The sequence below is a fragment of the Diceros bicornis genome, chromosome 14, assembly GCF_020826845.1.
Source record: "Diceros bicornis minor isolate mBicDic1 chromosome 14, mDicBic1.mat.cur, whole genome shotgun sequence".
Lineage (NCBI taxonomy): Eukaryota > Metazoa > Chordata > Mammalia > Perissodactyla > Rhinocerotidae > Diceros > Diceros bicornis.
In genome coordinates this window covers 16,557,436-16,573,362 of record NC_080753.1, presented here as the reverse complement: position 1 = coordinate 16,573,362, position 15,927 = coordinate 16,557,436, and the positions used below count along the sequence as shown (strand labels likewise).

At 34.2% G+C, this 15,927-nt stretch overlaps 1 protein-coding gene across 1 annotated transcript; it reads right to left on the bottom strand.

The window, feature by feature from the left end:
* Nucleotides 1–3,200: 3,200 nt before the first annotated feature.
* LOC131413408 (beta-defensin 110-like) lies at nt 3,201–7,592 on the bottom strand. The gene is made up of 2 exons (XM_058553933.1): nt 7,538–7,592; nt 3,201–3,349 (listed from the first exon to the last, which is right to left on the bottom strand). Exons 1-2 carry the CDS (start codon nt 7,590–7,592, stop codon nt 3,201–3,203), a joined length of 204 nt encoding a protein of 67 aa, XP_058409916.1.
* Between the last annotated feature and the right edge of the window lie 8,335 nt (nt 7,593–15,927).

Genomic DNA, 15,927 nt, shown 5'->3' with positions numbered 1-15,927 from the left:
AATTAGATTTTGTTCTTGCCTGAGGACATTGAGGTGAAACAAATCCTGAAGTAGATTGGATTTGGATGCATGATATGAGGTTGGATTCTAATTCTTCTCCATCTAGTCCTGTGCTGGAATTTGATGGTGATACAGCTCATTTCAACATAATGCTTTAAATTGATTCAAGTGTGTATTGAGCTATTAAATAACAACAAAACATCCATTACCTTATGGTGTCTATTTCATCAGGGTCACTGCTAATCGAGACTCACAGAATACTAAAAGTGAAGGGAAATACATAGTGTCGTGGAAATTTAGATTCTGCACCAAAGGAGGAAAAATGCAAAACTTTCAGCTCTTTAGAGCTGATTAGTTGAATTTAAGATTATCTAGTTGTTTTGTCAATTTACATAATGAAAGTTACAATGTATATTCCCATTTATTAATATTCCCATTTATTAATATTTGCCTTTTTTCTTTTTTTTTGTTAATAAATTCTTAGGACAATAGGAATAATTAGTGACATCTCTTTCTCTTTAAGGAAACAGGCCGCAGAAATTCATCAAAGGGGATTCTAGAATTTTCAGTTGATATTACACAAAACAAACAGTTAAAAGATTTCCACAGGGAAGGATATTAATTTCACAGTTGATGCTCATACGTTTACATTCTCCTTCAAGTTTGTCACATTTGTTCCTTGGGCTGAGGGCAGAGGTTGGTGGCTTGAATAGACACTGGACTACACAAGGAGAGACCAGCTCAGAAATTTAGATGGTTTTGGTTTCTCTGTCAAGCACTGAAGCATCGAGGGAAGGTCTACCAGTATAGACTAGTTCATGCACAGAGATGCCTCAGGTGTCTTCTAGAAAACCTTTCACCATCTACCACTTCTCAGTGGCCACTAAAATTCTTGTTTGCCCTAGATTAATAGTATGTCAGGCTTCTCAGTTCTACTTTATGGGCCTTGATGTAATAACTGCCCAGTGTCTGGTTAGGTAGGATAAATTATCAAACTTTCATTTCAAGCATTTAATTTTACTAATCGCCTTTTCAACATGGCTGATATATTTATTGTCAAAAAGTTAGGTTAATTTTTTTGCGGGAGGCCACCAATGTATCATCTCTGGCCCATATATAATGACATATGAAAATTTCAAATAGATATTTGTTCTCATAAGACACAAGAATGTATTGACTACCTGAAAACATGGCTGATTTTTTTTTGTTTCCATTTTTATTTTTAAATTTTTGTGAGAATGAGTGCTTATTTATAAACCAGTTGTTTTAAACCAGGGATGATTTTGAACCCAAGGGGAATATTTGGCAATGCGGGATATTTTTAATTATCACAATAAGAGGAGGGGATGCTGTTGGCATCTGGTGGGTAAAAGCTAGGGATGCTGAGAAACAACCTGCTGCTAAAGATACAATGCACAGGACAATTCCCACAGGAAAGAACTATGTGGAGAAAAATATTAATAGTGCTGAGGTTGAGAAACCCTGTTTAAATGAATACTGTAAAAATAATTTTGAAGATATTTATACTGCAAGGGAACACGTTGAGCAAAGTCTATTTTAAGTTATTAAAATATGTGAAAGATAACTCACATAAGTCTCCAATGTATGTTTAGCAAATAATTGTTTCATAGTGGAAACTCATGTGTATTAAAATAAAACACTAAAAGTTAAACAGTCCCTTGTGATGGAAATTTATCCAGAAATTTTATCTACATAGACAAAAAGTCTTTCCCTGTGCGTGCCACTGTAATGAATAATGGTTAGTATGAACATAAATTCTTAAATCTCATATCTGCATTTATAAAATAGAATGAGATGCCATAATAAAAATATCAAGAGAGTAGCTAGGGCCTAGAAAATCTTTGACTTCTCATCTCCTTCTGAGTCCAAGTCTGGCCCACATGTATCCACTCAATAAAGTTCCTTTTTCTTTAGTTAAATTACCAAAGATTATGCAATTTAATTTTGAGGGGAAGGGAAGTTTCTGTTTTATTACTATGTTGTGGTATTGATGATTTTGTTTTGTTTTATGAGGAAGATTAACCATGAGCTAACATCTGTTGCCAATCCTCCTCTTTTTGCTGAGGAAGATTGGCCTGGGCTTACATCTGTGCCCATCTTCCTCTACTTTATATGTGGGACGCCTGCCACAGCATGGCTTGATAAGTGGTGCATAGGTCTGCTCCCAGCATCCGAACCTGTAAACCCTGGGCTACTGAACACGCCACTGGGACAGCCCCTTGATAATGTTTTTTTAAAAAAGAATTCTGAATTAATACACATTACTAAATTGTATTCCTAAGCTCATAAAAGAAGCAGAATTTGCATTTTTAACTAGAAACTGTATGACACAGATGTATTGTTCAGAGTGTTGCGGGAAAAAATACTGTGGACTTTCAGAGGAAGTAGCAAGAGGAATTCAGGCAGAGTGGAGTTGAAGAGTCAAGATTACGCCTCCTTTCTTTTGCTAGGTATCTCCTCAGACAAGATTCTCTCAGGACTGAGGAGCTGAATTCAGCTATGAGTCATTGTTTCTGACTTCCTTGGTCAAAATATTTAATTACGTATAGTCTCTTCTTCTTTATGAAATTCCTCTCTTCCTTTTTACTCCCTCTTCTAGTTCCTGATCCACATTTTTCTCCAGTAAATAACAAATAGGTAGAAATTAGAGCTGGTTGTGATTTTCCTCTGGTCTTCTGTTCTTACACTCCGGTCATTCACTCCCTTCAGCTCTGTCTCTCTCATGAGAAGGATCTGCACTCTCAATGTCTAGTCTCATAAGCCCAGTGGATTTATATTTTTTCATGGGATAATCTATAAAGCAGTGTTTAATAATAAAATAACAGCACATTTCTCTGGGAGACTTGTATCTGAGAAATATGCTTCTCTCATTTCTTTGACCTAGAGTTTCCCACATTACTTATGTCAACTAACACAAGGTATATAGAACTTTGAATGGTTCTTGAGGAATTTCCATAAAATAAATTCTGCTTACTTCTGGTACCAAGAGATCATGAGAAAATGCAATGTAAAGGCACCAGATATGTGTGTGACATAGAACCACTTCTGAATGGTTCAATATTCAATTTTATTTAACTCTTTGTGTATTACAGAGATACACAGGCCTTGAAGGATGTGCTGGGAAGACTTAGTAACTGGTCCTCTCTTCTTGGAGCATGTGTCTCTTTCTTCTGTCATCTTTACTTCTGCAAGCAGCAATGAGTTGCAGGTCTCATGCAGTAAGCAATCCTAATTTCATTTTCATGGCACTCAACTTTACACCGACCATTACCCCTTCTGCACTCTCTCGTCAAATCCAAGCTACCATAATGGGGATATCTCTTTTTGGCTGTAAGAAGGAAAGAATGACTGTAATTAGCAATCTAGCTATGACACACTCATATTTTAAAAGGAGAAAGTCCAGGAAGCAAAAGATCATCGAGTAGGGCAAAAGAAAAAGCCTCCCTTCTAATTTATGACTGTGAAAATCTTACTGAGGGCAGTTTAAGTGAATGTACTGTCCCTTGGTGCAAGGTAAATCCTGGAAATCAGAAAGTGTCTTGGACCTAAGTTAGGTGTGCCAGCTTGCTTACCTACAGGTGATTGGAAAGCAACTCTAGGATAGTTTCCAAATTTAACAATAAAAAAGTGCTCATAATTTTATCTTCTGTCAGGCTCAGTCTCGACAATCATCTAACTGCATTCTGGTTCCCCATTTTCTGCTCTCGCAAACAATATTTAGATTGAATGTTTTGCTTTATGAGTTCTTCTTCAAGAGCTTTCTGCTGCAGCTTGATGTTACTTTTCTAAAATGTTGAGAGTTGGGCAATGTTAGGCAATTTGTCTGAATTCCTACAGCTCCCTGGATATTCTGGGATTTACTTCTCCAAAGAAATATCTAACTTAGACCATGTCTGATGACAGCATTGATAAAAAAATTTTAAAGACTAGAATGTTTGGCCACTGTATGATTTCTAAAATTATCAGTGCTCCAAGCTACAGGTTTCATCTTGTAGCTTGGAGACTGACATTTACTGGAGGTTTATTATTTAGGATTGTTGGAGAAATTGGGAAATTGGGGGATGTTGGTCTAGTAGGCTGTCAGATCCATTCCAAACCAAATATATTTTAATCTTACATCTCACACTATACACTGGTTTATGTGTTCTCAGAAGCCCTTTGTTTTGGAGTCTTTTTTGCATACACATAACTTTTGATAAGTAATCACCTTACTCACATGGTGAGATTAAGGGGAAATGGTATGGGAGAATTCTAAATTCTTGCAGGTGGCTGACCAAAGGGCAGACTCCAGTACGTTCATATATTTGTGGTATGAAAGTAGATAAATTTTACCACTAGTTTTTGCCATTCATTAAAGTTTGGTGTCCCAATCAGTCCCTTTAAAGGTCAAGCCTTTCTACTTAGGCATTCTGTCTTCATTTCCAAGAGATGGTAGTGAGTAGTGATACTTATTAGTAAATAGCTGGACTCAGAGCTACATTATCCATATTGTTGGTATAAAGTCTAGTTCTTCTATTAAAATTAGCTCTTCTATTAAAGTTGCTGTTATAAAATCTGGTTTTTCTATTAAAATTAACTCTTTTCTCACTGTAACTGACACAAAGCAGAATATAACATAACTTATAGAAGAAAAATAGTTACTCTGCACACATTAAATGTTAATTTCTAAATATCGTTATTCATTCTATAATTTCTGAGGAGTTACTATTATCAAATCCTTATATGATTTGCCAATGACAAAACCTGAATTATACTCACTTTAGACAACAGTTCTGTCACACGTGACACTCTTGTCCAACATTTCACCCTAAACTGACCTCACCCTTTCTCTTATTCATTCTTTATCTTATTTTACCTTTCTAAAAATATTATTGTCTTCTTTCTCCTCATTCTGACCTCTAAATATGAGTATTCTCCAATTTTGTGTCTTTGAATCACTAATATTCATTTTTACAAGCATTCATCCACTTATTCAACTATTAAGTATACTCCTTGTTAAGCTCTATGCCAGTCTCTAAGGCCGAGTTTCTCACTCTAGGCATTATTGACCTTTCAGGTTGGTCATTTCCTTACTGTGGGATGCTATCCTGTTCATTGAAGGATGTTTAGCAGCATCCTCGGCCTCTACCCACTAGATGCCAGTAGTACCAAGTGTGACAACCTAAAAGGTCTCCAGACATTGCCTAATGTCTCCTTGGAGGCAAAGTTGCCTCTCATTGAAAACCACTGTTCTAGTGATGCCATGAGAAGCCAAACATATATTGTCAGTGCTCTCCGATGCATGGTTCAAATACTATCTTCTCTCTGAAATCTCTGCTGATTACTTTCAGGAAAGTAATCTCTCTTTTCACTGCTCTCACAAAGCGCTTCATATGTAACATTCATATTACATTTATAACATTTTAACATGCTAGGGAATTTCTTTACACAATATATAAAATCCTACTTAATATATAAGCTAGAAATGGGCAAGACATTTCGGAAAATATTTCTCAACTCAAAATTTTTTATTTACACTCACCTGCTACGTTATTCCTGAAGCTACCATTAACCTCCTTGGAAACCAGAAGAAAAAACATCATAACTACCCTTTCAGCACAAAACTATACTCTCTTATAACCAAAGCACATGTCAGATTTAAATAAAAGTGATTATTGGCAATAACACATTTTTCAGTTTGGCAGATAAAGTAAAACAATAGGTGACTGTGAAACAATACCTCATTTCTAGACATTCCGTGCATTTCCAACCTCTAGAAAATGAAGAGGAAACTAAGTGACTTCGCTGGAAATCTCCCTCCGTAGAAAATTTAAGGAATTTTATGTAGACATCTTTTCATCTGTTACTGTCTGACTGGGAAAGGAATGAAATTTTTCTACCACAATTTTGAGTAAGAACTTTCACCATCTGAAAATGAGATATAAAAAACAACTGAGAACTCTAAAAGAGTCATACATATGACATTTAATTGTATGTAGTTTAGTTCAACCACCATATACTGGTGAACTATAAGGTGAAAGACAACATTCTTATTGCTCTATTATTTTCTAAATATAATTTCTAACTCTACAGGACACATGATTTTTAAATTGGTGGACAAAAGTATGAATAACTTTAGTTATTAGTAGGAGCACCTGATAGGCCCCTATAAGGAAAAAATAAGCTAATAAAACATAAAATCACTTGGCATAGTTATCTATTATGTTAGCTATTGTTGAAATTAAAAGAAGAAAAAGGTTTATCACATGTTAAAAGATATGAATCTCTGTAGAAATTCTTTTTGGCCCTTTCTATAGCTGGAAAAAATGTAGAGATCCTTTTCTAGCAATTTTTGAATGGAGGGAGAGGAAGCTATTTTCTTAGTTAAATTAACAACTGCATTATTTGTTAATTAATGCTTGGCCCCTATCTAGAATTTTATCCAATTACAACCTTTAAATGATAATTTTTCAGTTTATTATTTGTAAATTTTTAGGTTGTCATGATGGACTCTATAATATTCACAATGAAAGAACAATTTAGTCTCTTAGGCCTCTGTTATAATTTCTGTTGGGCCTAAAAAATTCATCCACATTCTAAAAAGGAATGTTTTCCTGAGAGTTAGTGAATTTGAGCCTGATTTCATTGCCAGTACCATAAATTGCATAGACTTAAGCTCGTCCTTTCATCTTAAGTTCTTTAAGAGGAAGGGAGTAGAGTTAATGACAGCTCCATCTCCAAAACTTAGTATCTATTTCTGTACAATTAATACTTACACATTAATTCAGAAGGGACTCTTGTTACACACCTGATGTGAAGAGATAGTCTTTGAGGGGAAGAAAAATCTCACAAAAAATATAGCTCATGTACAAGGTATTACACTCAACATTCAAGTAATCTGTAGCACTCAAAGACAGAAGAGTAGTGACCAGAAATATTTAAAGAAAGGCCAACAAGGTACATAATTTGCCTGTAGAACAGAATATGAAGAAAGGCTTCCTACTAACTGGAAGTAGTGTACTGGCATAAGTCAAAATGAAGGAAAAGGTAAATAGATCTTTCTCTAACACTGAACCATCCACCCCTTACCAGTTGATTAGTCTAAAGAATATTTTATCCATTGAGAATAGATTCTAACAAATTGTTAAAGGATTAAGGTGATGAGACTAATGTATTGATCTTATTTTCTCTTTAACTTTTTATTTTGAAATCATTTTTGATTTACAGAAGAGTTGCAAAGATAATAGGGGCCAACTTCCCCTTATGGTAACATCTCACTTAACCATGCTACATTTATGAAAACTAAGAAATCAATATTGGTATAATACTATTAAACTACAGACTTTATTCACATTTCACCAGTTTTCCCACTTCTGTCTTTCTTTTTTTCTGTTCCAGGACCCAATCCAGAGTACTACACTGTATTTAGCATAAAAATCTTTTAATCCCTATGTTATTACCATACTTTTAACAAGAAACAACTGATGTCTCCTCAAATTCATTAGCACAAATACGCCCATAAACATTTCCATGTTACCTGGTAAAATAGTGACCCAAAAGAGCAGAATAAAGAAAAAGAGATGAATCTTCATTGTAGAGAGTTTCTTAGGAAAAAAGTGTTACAGATCTTTTTCAAGTTAGATTTTTCAAATAAGGAAACAGCGAACCCTTTTATTTATAGATTCTCCTGGGAAGTGGTTTTAACTACTGAGGCTTATCAATAGCAAGAACATTTGTATGCTTGGTTGAATCGTGCCATGTTCAAAGAATATGGTCACAAAAAATTATTATTAAATTTTCCTCATAAAAGTAAAATCTACTTGTATTACCTTAGACTCTCATGAAAACATAATCTTTAAGAGACTTTTAAGGGATATGTGTCTGGATTGCTAAGATATCAGGGTGAAAATGTTATAGTAATACAACCCTCTATTAATGCTAAATATTCTAATTCTCTTAGTATTAAATTATTGAATGTCTGAATCATAGAATTTTACAGCTAGAAGTTTCCATTGAGATCACTTTTGTTTACAGATGAAAACAATGAGAATCTGAGAGGTTGAATGATATATTTCAATTTATATAATATGTAATTATTTAAATATAATGTGATCAGGAAATTCTGGCTTCACTAATGAGTATGGGAAATACTCTGCAGAATAAGTTTTTAAGTATGACTTGTGAATTTCTTATCATAAATCATCTGATTTCACAATTCTAGGTATAATGTTTTTAATTCTGTTTATGGAACTGGAAGTGATTTCCGATCCAGTTTGCATACTGCCCAAGTCTATTATTTCAGACACATGAGGAAGAGCTGGAAGTTTCACATAGTATACAGGAGCTGATGTTGTAAACAGAGAACAATTAATCAATTTTCTCCTACCACAGAGTCAAGAGAATTTCCAGGACAGTGGTTCATAAACATTAGCTACATCACAATCCCCTAGAGGGCTTATTTAAAACAGATTGTAGGTCCCACTCCCAGCATTTCTGATTTAGTAGTCTAGAATGGAGCCTAAGAATTTGCATTCCTAACAAGATCCTGGAATGCTAATACTCCTAAAAGGGACCACATATTATTGGAAGAAACCTGATTCATTCATTCTATAAAATACCAGAAAAATGAATCACAGAGTCATAGAATCTATGTCACAGATTAGTAAGGAATGTGAGGTTGCTTAGAAATCCTAATCAAATCCTCTCATGTTCCAGGTGAGGAAAGTGAAATCAAAACAGATTAACTTACTTGTCTAATAATTGTTACCCTTTACAAAAACTATTTAAATTATACCTTTAAATTATAAAATACAGATGGAAACTTTGGACTTAAATGAAATGTGAGGAAATTTGTTTAGCTGTGCTTTCTGTCTGGAAAAGAAAAAAATGAGAATTCAGCATCAGGAATGGAGGAAGACCACTTCAATATATCACTGTGTAACATTAATTCAACAAATATTTACTGAGCACTAAAATTTGCCTTGTTGGAATTTGCTACAAGCTGATGGTGTATTAGAGAAAAAAAGAGTTTAAATGTTAACTTGGAGGTTGACATCAACCAAAATGGCAGGGTAAGGATCTCTGAAAAGCTGCCTCTTTAAAAAAGCAATGAAAAATCTGGCAAAAACTGTCAGAATTAACTTTTTCAGAACTCTAAAAATTAACCGAAGGCTTGCAACAACTCAGAAAGTACTAATTCAAGAAAAATGGCACAATCTCTGTAAGAAGAGTGAGTTTGTGACATTTTAATATATCCTAATCTTATCCCTTACTCTTCAGCTCAGCAGAAATCTTGAAAAATAGTGGTCTCCATTTATGGTATCAAATGCAGCAGAGCGTAGCTAGAGCTCTTCAAATTCTCATTCCCAAACAACAGTCTTTATTTAACCTGTCAAGTGATTTCCTGGAATACTTTGATTGAAAGGCTTATCTTTATTTCCCTTGACTCAGAATATGCCCAGTACTAAAGACACTCTCCACCAAGATCTTTCAAAAACATTTACAGGCAAATGTTCTAGTCACTGTTTCCTGAGGCAGTATATAAAAGCTGGGGCAAACAATAGATTAACTAAAAAATTTGGAAGAAAAGTTAGAGAATAAGATATGCATAGGCACTTTCAAAAACTCTGACATATTCCTGGGAACTTAGAAGGCCATTTGCATGTTTGTGTATAAGGCTGTGCACATTCCCAGGGATGTATGCATGCTCAGGAATGACCTGAGAAGGACCTAAGCTCTCACCTCTGGTTGATCTTGAAGCTCTACACAAGCAGGAAACAAAGGCAAAAGCAGAGAAACAAAATGTTGGGCTAAGTGTTAAAGGTATTCCCTAACATACACATAGGTGCTCTCTGCAAAAACTGGGATATTTTTTGGTTTTATGCATTTAAACAAATTTCTGTACCATCATGAAGACTCTGAAACAGAAAATTCAGTGGTCCTGCACAACTAAGAATACAGACTGTAGACAATTAGCCCAGAAAAGTCACTATTTAAAACAAACAACTACTACAATAATTGGCAATAACAAGCCTTTGTGTGAGGGAAAAACCTGATTTCCAGAATAGGCACATTACAATATTTAAAACATCCAATTTTCAACAAAGAATTATAAGGCAAGCAAAGAAACAAAGAAATACAGACAAGAAAAGTATCAATGAATAGAAACAGTCCCTGAGGAAGTCCACACATTGGATTTACCAGGTGATGACTTTAAATCAGCTATGTTAAGTACGCTCAAAGAGCTAAATTAAACAAAGTCTAAAAAATTAAAGGAAAATATAAGAACCATGCTGTATCAAATAGAGATAATCAAGAAAGAGATAGAAATTATAAAAAAGGAAACAAATAAAAATTCTGGAGTTGAAAAGTACAAAACCTGAAATAAAAATTCACTGGAGGGGCTCAACAGTAGATGTGAACAAGAAGAGAAATGAATCAGCAAACTTGAAATAAGTTAATTGAGGTAATCCAGTCTGAGGAACAGAAAGAGGACAAAAGAAAAAAAAATGTGCAGAGTTTCAGAGACCTCTGGGATACCATTAATTGTACCAACCTAGATGTAATAGAAGTAGCAGAAAAAGAGGATAGAGAGAAGGAAGCAGAAAGAATATTTGAAGAAATAGTGGGCAAAAACATCCCAAATTTGATGATAAACATTACACATCCAAAAAGCTTAACAAATTCCAAGTAGGAAAAATCAAGGTAATACACACCTAGACACATCATAGTCAAATTTCTGAAAGCTAAAGACAAAGAAAATCTTGAAAGCAGCAAGAGAGTAGTTACTTGTCACATACAAGGAATCATCAATAAGATTAACAGCTGATTTCTCATCAGAAACAATGGAGACTGGAAGGCAGTAAGATGACATAGTCAAAGCTCTGAAAGAAAAAAAAAAACTTGTAAACCAAGAATTCTATATCTGTCAAATTATCCTTCAAAAATGAAGAAGAAATTAAGACTTACCTGGATCAGCAAAATCTAGGAGAGCTCATTACTAACAGACATGCTCTACTAGAAATACTAAAAGGAGTCCTTTGGCTAAAATGAAAGAACACCAAACAGTAACTGGCATCGACATGAAGAAATTAAGAATATCGATAAAGGTAATTATATACTATACAGATAAACATAAAAGATAACATAATCATATTTTTGTTTGTAACTTCTTTTCCCTCTATATGATTTTTAAAAACTGCATTAAAAATAACTATAAATCTATATTAAAAGATTTATAGTTATTTAGGCCACAGAAATATAAAGACATAATTTGTGACAATAACAGCATAAAGCGGAGAGAGATCGAGCTATATAGGAGTAAAGTTTTTTATATTGAAATTAAGTTGGTGTTAACACAAACTAGATTCTTGTAAGATAGTAAGTGTAATTTCCAATGTAACTTCTAAGAATAATACTCAAAAAATACTAAAAGAAACAACCAGAGAAATAAAGCGATACACTAGAAAATATCTACTTAACAAAAAAGAAGGCAGTAATGGAGAAATTAAGGGACAGAAAAGACGTAAAATATGGAATAAAATATATAGAAAACAAATAACAAAATGGCATAAATAATTACTCTTCAGTAATTAGACTAAGTATAAATGGATTGTCTGTAGAACTGGAAGGCAGAGATTAGCAGAATAAATTTTAAAAAAAGATCCAAGATTCACTTATGTTTCAAAGACACAAATACATTGAAAGTAAAAGGATATGAAAGTTGTTCCAAGCAAATAATAACTAAAAAGTGACTGTACTAATATTAGACAAAGTAGACATTAAGGCAAAAATTGTTACTAGAGACAAAGAATGATATTATATAATGAAAAAATAGTCAATCCATCAAAAAAATATAATAATTATAAACATTTATATACCTAACATAAGAGCCTCAAAATACATGAAGTAAAATATGACAGGAATTGAAGGAAGAAATAAATAGACAATTCAAAAATAATAGTTAGAGATACCGTTTTCTCACTTTTGATTATGGATACAACAACTGGACAGGTCAGTAAGGAAACGGAAATATGAAACAACACTATAAACTAAGTAGATCTATTAACTAACTAACTAGGCCTACTAACTAACTAATTAGATCTGTAGAACACTCCACCCATCAAAAGTAGAATACACATTCTTCTCATGTGAACAAGTATCATTCTCTAGGATAGCCATTTATTAGGCACAAAACAAGTATCAATATATTTAAATGATTGAAATCATACAGGAATATTCTTTGACTTCAATGAAATGAAATTAGAAATCAATAAGGAGATACCTTTACAAATGTAAATATTTGGTAAACAGAACTTTGTTACAAATGGGCTTAGTGAGGACCCTGCCAGTCTGTCTACACCCAGAGTTAAATTCCTTTAGGCAGTTTGGGGGAGGTCAAATGTCCATCAGAGAAAATAATCAAGGTAAAGAGATATATTTCAGGGTGGCCAATTTTGATCTCCCACAGTGGTTTCTTACAAAACTAAACATACTCTTACCATACAATCCAGCAAATATGCTCCTTGGTGTTTACGCAAAGAAGTTAAAAACTTATGTCCACACAAACACCTGCACACGTAGCTTAATTTATAATTGGCAAAAATTGGAAGCAACCAAGATGGTCTTCAGTAGGTGAATGAATAAATAAATAATACATTCAGATAATGGGATATTGTTCAGTGCTTAAAAGAGAAAAAAAAGAGATATCAAGCCCTGAAAAGATATGGAGGAACCTTAAATGCGTATTAGTAAGTGAAAGAAGCCAGTCTGAAAAGGCTATATACTGAATGATTCCAACTGTATGACATTCCGGGAAAGATAAAACTATGGAAATAGTAAAAATATCAGTGGTTGCCAGGAGTTAAGGGGGAGGGAATGACGAACAGGCATAACACAGAGGATTTTCAGTGCAGTGAAACTACTCTGTATGATAATATAATGGTAGATGTCATTATAAACTTATCAAAACCTTTAGAATGTACAACCCCAAGAGTGGACTCTAATATCAACTATGGCCTTTGGGTGATAATAATGTGTCAATGTAGGTTCATCAGTTGTAACAAATGTACCACTCTGGTTCAGGAAGTTAATGATGGGGGAAGATGATGCATGTGTGGGGGCAGGAGGTATAGTGGAGATCTCTGTACCTTCCCCTCAATTTTGCTGTGAACTCAAAACTGCTCTAAAAAGTAAAGTCCGTTAGAAAATGAAGTAAATTTAAAAAACGAATTTTCTTGTTTAATGAAGAGAAGGACCTTTACTGAGAAGTTTGAGGAAAACACATGGATATATAAAATCCAAATGAATGGGCATAGATTTTTCTAAAAATCAGTAATAGAAAGTGAATAGCAATAGCAAACAAGACATAAAGCTTTAGTAGAGGAATCTCTATTAAGACATACCTGCAAAAAGCAGACAAGTAGCTTTACAAAGATAAGCATAGACTCTAAAGAGAAGAATTTTTCAGAAGATTGCATTTTTCTCTACGATTTTGCAATTAGTAATCTCATAATCCATAGATTTAACATAAATTGTAGCACAAAGAATTAGAGTAAATTCTGTGTAATATACTACTATGAATTTGCATCTCCATATCAATTAAAAATGTCAAAAATTATGACTATTACTTGTTCTATCTAATCGTTCATGTAATGTCATTGCTAGTAAATAATAGCGATATTGAGGGAGGTGGCTGAGTAGGAATTTCAAGATTTTCAGGCTACTAACCAAAGGGTGGACCCAAACCTTTTTCATATTGATTGTGGTAAGTAAATAAGGGAATGTTACCATTATCATTATGTGCTTGAGTATTCTATCTGATTCTTGTAGAGCCTGCCTGTCCACCTAGACATTTTGGCAGTATTTCTGATAGCTAAGAGACAGTTAATAAGTACCTACTAGTGGCTATGCAAACTCAAAGCTAAAGCTCTCATTAGGCATGGAGACTTGAGATAAGGCATATCTCTATTGTTAGTATTGGCTTTTTGTTCACTAAAACTCAAGTGATGCAGACACAAGACGTAAAGAAATAGAAGCATAGAAAACCAAACTGTTGCCCTGCACACTCTTATTTGAAATTTTAAGTATTATTATTTATCCTGTAATTTAGTTCTCAGAAGATCATACGATCAGAAACACTTGGAATCTTCTCAAAATGAGAAACCTAAATTATGCTCACTTTATCGAATAGAGCCTCATCTTCTGGCAATTGTTAATATTTGGTACTGTTGCCCAATAAGTCCCTTGGGAAATGATCTTATCCATTGTACGGGTCCATGTTTGTTCCTGCTTTTCTTCTCTGAAAGTTTCTTACCTTGTACCTTTTCCATTTCATGCTCCATAAATTGGGAATTCCTAAAGATTGTGTCTTTAGTTCTGATCATTTCTTCTATCCATCTATCCATCTAGTTGTTCAGTTAATATTAATTGAGCATTTACTATATGTCACATACTCCGCTGTTTCCTAGGGAGACCAGGGAACAAAATAGATGCTTTCTGCCTTCATGGAACTTTTTCAATATCAAATCTCATTCATCCTATGTAATGTCTTCCTCCAGTAGTTTAAATAAAGTGATGACTTCCTCCTTTGACGGTCATAGTATTTTATTTATTTTATTTTTATTTTTTTATTTTTTCAGCTTATAAACAACAGAAATTAATTTTTCCCAGAAATTTATTTCTCACAGTGCTGGCAGACTCAGTGTCTGGTGAGAGCCTGCTTCCTAGTTCATAGATGGCTGTTTTCTTGCTGTGTCCTCACATGACAGAAGAGGATGTGGGAGCTCTCTGGGGCCTCTTTTATAAAGGCACTAATCCCATTCATGAGGGCTCCACCCCCTTGAACTAATCACCTCTCAAAGGCCCCACTCCAAATACCATCACTTTGGGGATTATGTTTCAACGTACGAATTTCGGGGGGACACAAACATTCATTCTATAGCAGACACATGGAGTAGAAGGTGTCAGTGTCCACAGGGAATATACCCTCATCCAGCCATTCTTAATGTGTATGCAGAGTCACCCCCATGGATTATACATTAGCCCCAGGATGTCATGTCAGATTTGGTTCAGATATTCACCCTTGCTGAGACAAAACAACCATCCCCCTTCCTATTTCCCTGGGGTTACTTTAGGGGTTGGGAAGAATCTCCAATAACATCCTCAGAATACAAACCATCATAATTTGTATTATCCCATTTTCCTAGAAGGCTTCTCACCCTACACTTCTCAGTATAGCTATAATAGATCCAGATGTCCTTCTGGATCTGTCTTTCTCACTCTCTTTTTATTTTTATTGAGGTATAATTGACATATAACATTATATTAGTTTCAGGTGTACAACATAAGGATTCAATATTTGTATATGTTGTGAAATTATCACCATCATAAGTCTATTTACAGGAACTCTCCTTCATTGCTGTTGGGAATACAAAATGGTACAATGACTTTTAAGACAGTTTGACAGGTTCTTACAAAACTAAACATGCTCTTATCACACAATTTAGCAATTCTGCTCCTTGCTATTTATCCAAAGGAGTTGAAAACTTATGTCCACACCAAAAATCTGCACACCAAAAATCTTTATAGCAGCTTTATTCATAATTGCAAAAACTTGGAAGGAACCAAGATATCCTTCAGGACGTGAGTGAATAAACTGTGATGCATTCAGACAGTGAAATATTATTCAGAGCTAAAAAGAAGTGAGCTGTCAAGCCATGAAAAGACATGGAGGAATCTTAAATGCATATTACAATATGAAAGAAGCCACTGTGAAAGGATACACACTGTATGATTCCAACTACACAACATTTTATCATGAACTAATGTTCAATAACTCCTACTAATCAGTAGGAAAAAGGACAAAATCAATAAAAACAGTGGCCCAAGATTTAATTAGAAATTCACCAAAAAATATATCTATGCTTT